The sequence below is a fragment of the Diabrotica undecimpunctata genome, chromosome 2, assembly GCF_040954645.1.
Source record: "Diabrotica undecimpunctata isolate CICGRU chromosome 2, icDiaUnde3, whole genome shotgun sequence".
In the NCBI taxonomy this organism is placed as follows: Eukaryota; Metazoa; Arthropoda; class Insecta; order Coleoptera; family Chrysomelidae; genus Diabrotica; species Diabrotica undecimpunctata.
In genome coordinates this window covers 18,970,356-18,982,977 of record NC_092804.1, presented here as the reverse complement: position 1 = coordinate 18,982,977, position 12,622 = coordinate 18,970,356, and the positions used below count along the sequence as shown (strand labels likewise).

General features: G+C 29.9%; 1 protein-coding gene across 1 annotated transcript in view; it reads left to right on the top strand.

The window, feature by feature from the left end:
- Window positions 1–7,129: 7,129 nt before the first annotated feature.
- The window catches only part of Epg5 (ectopic P-granules autophagy protein 5), a 48,267-nt gene continuing 42,774 nt past the window's right edge, over window positions 7,130–12,622 (top strand). Inside the window, exons 1-3 of the mRNA XM_072522435.1 lie at window positions 7,130–7,312; window positions 9,457–9,802; window positions 11,877–12,113. Of these exons, the coding sequence (XP_072378536.1) occupies window positions 7,280–7,312; window positions 9,457–9,802; window positions 11,877–12,113 (616 nt within the window). The 5' untranslated portion in view covers window positions 7,130–7,279. The remainder of the gene's footprint in view (window positions 7,313–9,456; window positions 9,803–11,876; window positions 12,114–12,622) is intronic.

The window sequence follows — 12,622 nt, the reverse complement described above, 5'->3', positions numbered from 1 at the left end:
ATAATAACAACAGAAAAAACAATAATAACTTTCAATATAATAAAAATGATAATCAACAATATAGACAATCATATAATAATTATAGATATGGTAATAATTTACAAAATTTTAATAATAATAACAGTAATTATAATAAACAACATTTTAATAACAGTACTAATAATAATAGACAAGATTTTAACAATAGAAGAAATACAGAGCGACCTAACTATAACAGACAGGTAAATTGTGTTCGAAGGAATAGAAGCTGCGAAGACAGGGAACGAAATAGTACAAGGCAAGAAAATGTGAGTAGAAGTCATAGTAGGGAAAGACATAGGACATCAGATCCAAGTGGTCAGATACAATCTGACAATTCTAATAATCAAAATTTTGTGCAGTAAACTTTCTGAATTACAATTTAGGCCATTGCTATTATGAAAAACCTTCTGAATTTATTTCTTTAGATGAAGAGAAAATTATTGAATCTATTAATTTAATTTATATAAATGCTTTGGCCAAAAATAAAATGATTAAAATTATGATAGATACTGGTTCAGAAAGTACTTTAGTCTCGGAGAATTTTATTTTGAATACATTAAAACTATCAGATATAATAAAGATTCCAAAAATTAAAATTATTGGTGCAAATAATAAGAAGTTGGGTGAAATTGATAAACTAGCCAATTTTAAAATTAATATTCTTAATAAAGAAATTAATATGCAAGGATTTATTGTCAAGGATTTATGTGTTGATATATTAATGGGAAATGATGAATTGGAAAAGAAGAAAGTAAAGATAGAATTTGAAGAAAGAATGGTAACTTTGGAAGGGCAAATAATTAAATTTATGCAGAAAGATGAGGTAGAAGAAGGAATAAGAGTTGATAGGATATTATTAAAAGAAAATAATGATGTTTATGAAGAAGAAATGTATTTTGATGATAGGGAAATGTCCCAAAAGAATGTAAAGAATAATTATTGTAGTGAATATTTAAGGAATGGAAATTTTAAGCAGATGGATGCCTACGAGGCGGAGTGCGTAAAATTGGAAGCAAGGAATAATGAGTACATATTGAAGAATAATGTGATTTGTAAAGAAGAAGATATGATGAAAGTTTTAAATTGCCCTGAAGAATATAAATCAATAGTCATTTCCATATTGCAGCAACACAAGGGACTTGTCAATAAAGAAAATAGAATTGCACAAAATTATATCCATAGTATAAAAGTTAAAGAAGAAAAAGATTTTAAAACAAAATCATACCCAATACCATATAAATATAGAGAAGAAGTAAACAAAACAATTAATAATATGTTAGAAGATGGAATCATTGAGAAGGCAGACACACGTTTTATTAACCCCATAGTAGTAGTACGAAAAAGATCAGGTGAAATCAGGTTATGTTTGGATGCAAGGAATATTAACAAGATTACTGAAAAACAATTTGAAGCACCAATGAGTATAGATGGAATATTAGGAAGAATTACAGGAATGTCATTTTTCACTAAAATCGATTTACAGCATAGTTTCTGGTTAATACCTCTAGAAAGAAAAAGTAGACAGTATACAGGATTTCAGATAGATGGAGTAGTATATCAATTCAAAGTAGTACCATTTGGACTTCAATCATCTTGCAGTGCTCTATGTAGATGTCTTCATGATATTTTGGATCAATATGAACATTTTGTAATTCACTACATTGATGATATATTAATTTTTTCTAAAACGGCTGAAGATCATGAGAAACACCTAAAAATTATAATAAATAGATTAGACAAAGTTGGACTAAAAATAAATCAAGAAAAATGTACATTTTTTCAAAAAGAAGTCATATATCTAGGTTATAAACTTAACACTAAGGGAATCGAAATGGATCCAGAACGGACACAAGTCATTCAGGAATATAAAACACCACACAATTTAAGAACTTTAAGAGGATTTATTGGAATAATTAATTATTATAAAAGGATGATACCAGATCTAAGTATAAAAGAAATTCCATTACTTGAACTACTGAGAAAAGGTGTAAAATGGAGATGGGATCAGAGAAGAGAACTAGCATTCCAAGAAATTAAAAACATTTTTCTGTCAAATTTGAAAATATACTATCCTGACTACACACAGCCATTCATATTAAGAACAGATGCATCAATAGAGAGATTATCAGGGGTATTATTACAAATACATGATGGGGTCGAATACCCAATACAATTCATTTCAAGAATTACAAAGCCACATGAAAAGGGTTACTCAGTTTCAGAATTAGAACTAGCAAGTATAATACACTGTGTCACAAAATTAAGATTTTATTTGTTGGGTAATGAATTTACAATAGAAACAGATCACCAAGCTTTAACGTCTATATTAAATAACAAATATGGAAACAGTAGAATACATCGGTGGAGTCTAATATTGAGTGAATACTCATTTGAAATCAAATACATTTCTGGAAAATCCAATATAGTGGGAGATGCTTTATCAAGGTTAGAAAATACATCACAAAAAGGGCAGCGAACAATAAAAATTGGATTAAATCAATTAGTAGAAAGTACTGGATTATATTCTAAAGAAGAAATTATAAGAGATCAGATCAATTTGAGTGAAAAACAAAAAGTCCTTAGGAAAGATGGAGTATATTATAAAATAATAAATGGCATAGAAGTATATGTAATAACTAGAACTTTAGCAAAGAAAATATTGAAAAATTTACATAACAATTATATGCATATTGGTTCAAGAAAGCTATGGATGCTATTTAGGGACAATTATTTTGCAAAGAATGACATAAGTATAGCAAAAGAAATTACTAACCAATGCCCAATATGTCAACTAAACAAAGAAAAGAATTTAAAAAAAAACTTACTAATAGATCCATTTCATAGATAGATGGTAGATTTCTTTGTTGTGAATAAATTTGACATCATACTTGTTGAATTTTGTACATATGGAAATTGTTTGGTACCCTAAAAATCATAATTTGGGGTTAGATACAGAATTGATTGTGTAAATGTCTTTATAAAAAGTGTAAAACTTACCAATTTATATTGATGAAAGTTATTTTGAATGGAAATAATTCCTAGATTTTGTCTATAAATAAACAGAACACAATATAGATTATATTTTTAATTAAGGTTATATTTTATTCTCTGATATAGCATCCATTGTTCCATTTGACATGACAGTTTGACCATAGAATAGCCGAACTGTGATCCGTTGTTCTCTGCTTTGATATAGACAGCGAACAGGGATGTATTTAACACATTTTAAATAAAAAAAAAAAAAATTTGATTTATTAAATTTAATAAGGTATGAGAAAATTAATATTTAAAAAAATAATAAGTAAATTATTTATTTTAAATATTATTTTTGGGGTATTGTGACAATTAGGGTTTATAGAAAATAATTTATAAGTTATATACTACATAATATTAGATATTTGGTTGTTTTAAATAAGTTATATACTAGAGAATTTTATAAAAATTATTTATGTGAGGGCATTTTAAGAAATTAGCATATAATAATTGTAAAAAGTTGTATTTTAGTAGTTATGATTTTGTAGATATTTTTAAGTGAGCCATGTGACTAGGCAACACACTATACCCTCCATTCCTAAGTGTCATTTTAAGAATTTTACGAATATAAGTGGGGTTATATTGTTTGAATTGTGTAATTTATTAAATTAGAGTGTTAGTTACTAATTTGAATGTTTATTCTGATCTGAAAAGCCTAAATGTCAACAAAATTATCAATGGAACATTAACGAATTCTTCAGAGTGCAGAGTGTGACCATTGTTTACAGTCGAACATTCTGGAATAATGATTATGTCGGTGGATAGAACAGATATTTTTTTCGAGAACATCGATATCGAAGAAATAGAACAAATTGGAACATGATCTCTTACCAGATGGTTCTGGAATATCCAAAGGGATATAAATACCCGTGATTTGGATTCAAGATGGCAGTTTTTAAGTTTTTTAGTCAGAAGTCAAGCAGTTTATTATGAAAGTTAGTAGATTAGTTAGTGAAGTCAATTGTTCACAGTTTTAGTAAGTCAGTCAAGCAGTTTAATAAGAAATATGAAAGTTAGTTGGAGATAGTCCAATTGTTTAATATAGTGAGTTAAATGAAGATTAAAAATTATGCATATATTTAATGCACATTTATAATTATACACAAATAATTATTGAAGATTATAAAAGTATATTAGAAGAATATTGGATGGACATTGCAAGGAATTAAAATTATATTATGATTGGAGATTAGTATAAATCAACTTATAATAATTGGATATTGGTATATTGAAAAGAAGAATAAATATAAATGGTGTTTGGTTGGTGGTGTATAAATGCTGGTGAAGAAAACTATATCTTAAATTGGTAGAAGCTGATAATTGGAAAAAGTAATTTCACAAAAACAAGGATAACCGAAGTACGAAGACATTCAGTGGTGATTAGAATCTATATAGTGGAAAACAGTTCATTTAGGCATTCAGTGAAAGAAAGGTACAAAATTTTGTTAATATAATTTAGTTAGTGTTATAACAATTTCAATTTTGAAGATAGTTTGTTTAAATTTAACATTGTCTATAGAATTTAATTAGTTTTATAAGAACATCAATTTAAAGATAGTTTATTTTAAATTTACATTGGCTAGGTTAGATATATATGTGTGTTTCATAATAGTTATAATAAAGATAATTTAAAAAAGTACTTACAAGCTAATTCTTTGAGAACCGCGATAAAAACCCTATATTATTAAAAATACTCATTGCTCATCATTCAAACAAAAAATACATCATAACAATATATATATATATATATATATATATATATATATATATATATATATATATATATATATTGGACAACTATAGAACTGTGAGTATACGGTTGGGGAACTCCTCCAGAACTTCAATGTCTATAAAGATGAACTTTCTCAGCTCACAGTAAAGACCATTCTATCGACTTATCTATAAAAGTATTCCCAACCCAAAAGGCAGCTTCTAGACCTCAAAGATTTCACGGCAAAACTTCGACATATCATCGGAGATAGCAATATTTCCATAAATTTAGGATTCAATGTCAAAAACCCAACTAATCCGCAACCTGTGTCAAATTATTAACAAAACTTTTATTTAGTCATTGCCGGCGTCGACAAAAAACTATCCCAACAAATCATCGAGGATAATTTATCCGGAAAACAACTTCCCATTCACTAAAATAGTTCGTAAAATGGCCAGCTCTACAAACCAACCCACCTCTTTCATTAGAGTTTTTACAAACTCTGAAACTAAGTTCGACAATGCACTCTTGAACGGTATTAAGATCGAAGAAGAACGATTGAAATGCGAGATTCCAAGATCCAACAATTCCGTTCCGGTTCGACTAAAATACTGTTCGAAATGTTGCAAAAGCGGACACCTCAACAACGGATGCCAATCCGTTGCAATCCGATGGACGAAAAATCAATTATCTGTCCTTATTGCGAACAACAACACAGGTCTTCTGCATGCCCCACGACAGGTGTTTCCAAATGTCCCAACTGTAATTGAGGACCCAATTACACCCGGCGATGGCGGCCACCCGGCTTTTTCACAAAAATGCCCACACCGAAGAACACAACCAAAAGACACAAAACAAACCCAACCCGTACACATTCCTAAACAAATCCCCTCATACGACCTATCCTCTGACATAAAATCTTTAATCCACTTTACGTCCATGATCCTCTTTAATGTCTTCCCTGAAAAGAGGAGCGACGCAATCCGCTATCTAAATCAAATGTCCAACACATTGTATGGGTACGCCATATCAACCTCCTGCTACAACAATTCCATAAACCAAACCTTTACTCAACTCTGCACATAAACACACAACACAACATACACATTCATTCATATATACACTTACTATTTACACACACATTCTACACCTAGGAGAGAACACAGCCACAGCTATCCTCCACGAACAAAACAAAAAGGCCAACAATCTGACAAGGACCGTTTTTCCAAATGGAACGTATACTTTTGGTAGTGGGCTTGGTCCAACCGGCATCCAAAAGGTAGGAAATCCTTCTGACACTTCTGCTTTACAGCTTCCACTTAGTCCCGGAGAGAGGCAATATGCAGATACACGATTCGAAGAGGAACACTTCTATCAGGACATTCGAGTAATGGAAGAGGGATACCAGGGCCGCTTGGATGTGAATATGCTTGCAGACTTCTGCTGGTGTTTTAAGAGGGACGTTACAGGTGAAAAACATGCCAGAATGTCTTTTGAATGATCAATTATTAACAAATAGCTATTGCAAAAAGATAACTTTGACTTCTACTTTTATGGTCATTATTGAACTGTTTTGTTACATATGTTTTCTTTTTGTCTCAGGGTATGACCATTATTATATGGATGACACTATACCCACAGACTACTAAATACCAGAAAAGTATAGAAGTACGCGAATTATTTCCTTTAAAAACAAGCTTTCAGAACCGATTCATGCAAAGAGACAAAAACTGATTACAAAATTTTTCCATCCTTCATTTCTTGACGGAAGAATATCTATCAAAGAAAGGTGATTTCAATATGGGTTTCAAGCACAAAGGAACCTAATGATATTGATGTCTGGCTGATCCTAGCTGGGTCTGTAAAACCAATTATCAAGATTACGTCCATCGTCGTATTATTACATCAAGATTTAAATTGAGCGTTTACACGACGGTCACGAGGTGATGCTACTACTGTGTGTAAACAATCAAAGTGCTCAACGTGACAATATTGGTTTGCCTATAGAGATATGACACAGTACACTTCTGTCGCATAAATCATATACTTTAAACTATTTTCTCTTATTTTATAATTTAAGTTTAATACTATTAAACATTAAGTTTGTAATATTATTGAACAATAAATATATAACTAAATTCTAACTTTTAGGTTTATTAATAGTGAGGCTGCATATTTATATTAATGGTCCAATTGTTTTTATTCATCCAATTCATCCAATTGTTATCGAAATTATTATCTCGAATTAATTATGAAAACAAAGGCTATAATATAGAAAGTTTAAAAGTTAAGCGCCTCCGCCTATGGAATGTGACAATTGACATCTCACTAAGGAATTTAATTTGTCATTGTCATTCAGTGTGTCAGAGTGTCAGCTGCAGTTGTTTATAAAAAGCAAAATATTATTGTTTAAATTTTACGTATCCCTTCTTTAAAAGTTTTAGTAAAACTAATAGATATTACTTCTAATAGCAAACAAACTTATTGTTTATTAATAAATGAGCCGCATTCGTCATGGAAATAGCTAAAGAGAAGGTACAAACTAAGGTAATTGATTCTGCTGATTATACAATTTGATAAATTGTTTATGGTTGACAATCACCGCTCTTTGCATAAAAATAACATGGAAATAACCTGATATGTTTGACTTACTTTTACGTTTTAAGATGTTAGTGAAAGGGAATACATAAAATCGTATGTGAATATATGCCTTTTGTATGAGACAGCTTCCTTCTTCAGGTCCCTCTTTTCCTGAGGGAAGTTGAAGATTGTTATAGCCATTTTGACGGCATTTTTAAGAACTTTATTAACATATTACCCTATGATTTTTACAATTTACGTGCGATAATATTGTTTCTATATTTATATTCTTTAGTTTGTTTTCCCACTCATAATCAATCTTTAACATTCTTATTCTGAGCCCATTATAATATGACCTTTGTACTGCAGTTTTTTTGTTTTTATGGTCGCATATTCTTTGTTAGTTCTACATAATGTATAAATATCACAATATAAAGTAATCACAAATCCCAAATATTTTGTGAACTCTTTTACTTAACAATTTTCAAATGTATTCATTTTCTTGTATGTATTGTTTAAATTATCATTGTGCAATAGATGTTTAGGCTTTATGGAGTTATTTCTGGAAATCTCAACTCTATATCCAATTTCTTCCAAGTTTTGGGAACATAGTTAAACGAAAATGATACCAGAAAAATAGGTTTAGAATGAACAGATATTTTTATTAATAATGTTATACAAACAATTTAAAGGTGAAAAATATCTGCAAAATTTTAATTTGCAACAATAAACCTAGTTAATATTTAGTAGTCAATATACATGATTGACTGAGGAAATAAATATGTGGCATGTATATTTCCCTCATTTGACTTCAAATCTCTTTGTGAACAGAATTGCATATTACCAAACAATAATCAAGTTAATGGATATTTGAAACAGAATACTTATATAAAGTTTATAAAACTATTGTTATTTGTGACATGAATTCATATATTTTATATCTTCAGAATATCTAAGTAAAATAGTTTTTGTATCAACTATATCCTGGAATTACTTAGTATTCTTATCATTAACATAATAAAGATATGAATAATATTACACAAAGTATAGTCAATATTGTACATAAACATTAAGTTAAATTTATTGATATTAGGAATATACCCTATTTTATTCCCCTTTTGTTACATTTACTTATTTTCAATTAAGTGCAAGAAACAAGTAATAAATTCACAAAATTCATGTTATTGTATTATACAAATTTTACTGAAAGATAGGGGAAACCCACAACTCATTGAATACTGTTAAAAAAGTTTTTTGTGGCATTCTTATCTTAAATAAGCCTGTCCCATTTTAAATTCAAGTGGTATTAGTTATGTAAGTTGCTTAAGCATTAAGTCCTCAACATCAAACTAGTTTTATAGTATTTTTGATCAACTAAGTTGCTCTTATAATGGTGGATACCATCTTCATTAATTTCTCAAATACCTGTGATGTAGTTAATTTTAAAATGAAATATATCACTTATTGCTAAACATAAGGTCTTCAGTTTAAAACAAGTTAAACCGAAGGCTTCAAAGTGTACTGTCTGGGAGTTCAAAGGCTGTACAGGTAGGAAAGAAAGTTTTTGATGCTTTTATAGTAACAGTATGGGTGCCACAGAGATCTCACTGTGCTCCACTGCTCTTTTTATTGTTGATCAATGTCGTAGTACTTCATGCTATCATGCAAATCTGGCCTAAGATGACAATTTGATTTAATCACATTTTATTACTATGACATAACTTGTAGTTGGCATCCTAGAGAAGAATACAATCTATGAGTTAGCTTGTAGTTGGCAGTCAATGTGTTTAATATGTTTTTAGCCATTTAATTTGGATTTTAGCTATGTATTTGTACAAATCTACAAAAACTGCAATAAATGAATTAAAATGCATTATTTATTAAATTGATAAATATAGTATAACTAAATAGTCAAATATCAATCAAAACATTCTCACAACTTAGAATTTTCGAAATTTGTACTAAAAAATGCCAAAACCATGGAAGTTTTCTAGTTGTTTAAGTATGTATACCATTATGTTAGTCCTTCATTAATTTTAACATAGGCCTGGAACTCATATATTCCTCACTGATTGCTAGTTGGTTACATTATCAAACTGTTTTCCTTTTAGAAAAAGAAGAAAAATAAAGCTAATGAGGGCAGTTCAAGTCAAAAAAGCAGTGAAGATTTCTTAAAAACAATTTCTACAAGCACAAGCAATGTTGAAGAAATTCCTGCAATTGAATGTAGTACTTCATCATTGGAAGATGCCAAACAGGTAGAACATGATCAAGGAACAGCAAAAAGTGATCAGGAGTCTATTGAGCAGAACCAAAAACTTGTTGAACAAAAAACAATGCCACCAAATGTACAAGAGTCTTTAGAGATCAACACCACTAATGACATAGAAGATGAATTGTCTGTTGGTATAAAAAATGAAGTCTTTATAAATAAAACTGTTATTGAGGAGACATCCGGTAGGTATTTTAAAAATTGTTTATGTAGTTGAACTTCTGGGAATATATAATAGATGTCAGATCTATAATTAAAAAGTTCGAAAAAATAAAAAATTTTCAATTTATATTATAATTTTCAAGAAAATAATATGTATTGTGGGTGTGGTTATTATAATGTTTAGTAAAAATGTTAATAAAACTAAACTATTATAAATTTTATTGTTAAATTTATTAAAATATAGAAAATACTAATGTGATGTGATGTAACACTTCTTTGTTAACAGCTTTACAAAATTAGTTAGGGCCAATGAGCCAGTAAAGTTTATATTATAACACTAATTAGAAAATAATTAAGTTGTTTATTTTCAATTTTTACTACACTTCTATTATTCATTTTTACTCAAAAATTATTAGACTTATTAAATTTTGGATTTTACTGAGAATTCAGAAGTGTAAAAGTTATCTGACATTGTTGCAAAACGGCTGGTTTCGTATCTAATGCTTTTTAAACATATGGCAATGTTTTCTAGAACGACAACGAAATGTCTGGCCACTTCGTTTTAAAACAAAAATGTCCTCGGCGGCTGTACCTATTCCTGTCTCATTATAACATAGTAGATATTTGACTAATATAGCATAATCACGTATGTCTTATTTATTCATTCTGTAATTTGTATTAAAACAAAAGTAACTGTGGACTTTACATAATTGATAATAAATCTTGTTTGAACATTTAAAGTGAAGAAGAAGAAAACTTTCAATTTGATTAGAATACATAGCAACAATGACACGGTATTTTTTAAGCTGTTTAACTGTATAAATATTTTAATGATTTTAACATTGTGGTACGCTCTGAATATTTGTACATTATATTTTCATGATAATTCAGATTTCCTTGCAGTACTAACCTATTACTTCCTACAGCAGCTGTAGATATACATTTTTCTTCTCTAATATATGTACTTAAGTTAATTTTTTGGCCATATGAAGCAGGTTGTGGTACTAAATGTTGCAGAAAATTTTAATTCCATTACATATAAATGATTAGGTTACTTTGCTCTTTGCTACTTGATTGATAATATAGTATAATAAAAATTCACGAGAAGAATTCATTGTTGGCTCTGACAATGTAAATCAAATGGCAGATAACGATACAGCGTTGCGCGATTTCTTAGTTCACACTTGTCACACAAGTGAAGCAATTTTGACATTTTCAGTATCAAAATTTAGCTAATAAGAAACTGATCCAAACAAATTATTAGATATAGGGTCATATTATAGTCTACCACGGATTCACTGGGTGGTCTGTGTTCGAAATATCCAATTTTTTATGACTGGCGCATAAATCAGGCTGAATTTGACTGATGGCACGGGTTATGTTGGCTTTTGGGGTTACTGTTCTTTGTGGCTTATTCACATAGACGTCTGACTATGAAGAAAACCCCACAAGAAAGCACATGTTTAATGTGGCATGAGCTGTGTGGAATGTAGCACTGTCCTGTTGAAACCACATGTTATTGGTGTCCATATCAGTTCAGATGAAAAAGAAGTTAACAACCACAGAGTTGTCTTGGATTTGTGTCACTGTGTTGAGTATGTAGAAAGAAGGGGGCTCATTTGGATGTTCATAGTAAAAGATTATCGTTGTTGTGCTATTTTCATGGTTAATGTCATCTGTCAAATAAAAGATATCGGGAATTTGGAATTGTGGTCGATTTATGTGGGGTGGACTGGGAATATCTTTATGGATTAGGATGTCATTCCTGTGATAGACCTGTCTTTTGTCAAAATGGATTACATATATTTAGAAATATACCTTAGTTAAGAAACAGCCACCCATTCTACTTGTTCAAACTGATTTTGAAACTGAAATCAATTGCTTTCGGTTTCCTTTGACGAACCCTCATAGGAAACCGCACCTTAACGCTGAATTATTCACGTGAATTTTACTATAGATGTAATATTATGTAATCGACATATGTGTGAGGGTATTTAAAAAAGTATTCTATGAATTAATTTTAACATTTTTAAACCCACCATTTCGACAAATCGTCTAAAATTAAACTAAATAATATTTTGGTCTTATATTTTACAGGTAAAATTTCTGCTGAACTGGAGACAATTTTAAATGAAAATAAAAAACTTGCCAACGACATAAAAATGACTGATAAAATTACAGAGAACTATAAAACAATCACCAAAAATTCTGAGACTGAAGTTCATACTGAGATGAAACCGTACACGGAGACACAGTTAAGTGCATTGTATTATAATCAGGAACTTGAAACGTTGGAAGAGTTTATAGAGCAATACGTTAATGCGGAATTAAAAGGTAGGTCTTTTTTGAAATGCTTTGTAAATACAGACCTAAATTATATGTTCGTTAATACAAGTATTAAAGGAAATGTCAATTTTCGCACTTTACCTACCTTCTGTTTTCTTTTTCTCCATCAGTTGATATGCATCTTTATGCATTTTCAAATCATCCTCTAGCCCTCGATTTCTACATCATACATTCATGCTTACATTGCTTACTTAAAAATGTTGTTGGCTGTTGCTCTGAAAATCCTCATATAAGGATGTATGAAAACATATAAATATGAGAAAGTTCAGGCAATAGCTCTCTTAGTTTTTGGACCTTCTGCCTGGCCAGACGCCCCTTACTATAAGATTTCTATATCTTGGAGGCTTGTGCTGGTTCCTCTCACGCCTTTCTCTTTCGAGACTCTTTCGCTGAATCAACCTTTCTATAAAAGTTTGAGTTTCATTTTTATCAAACCTTTTTCTCACTGCAATAATATGGAATGGTGATGAATAATGCCTTGATGTCGGTCCTTCTCA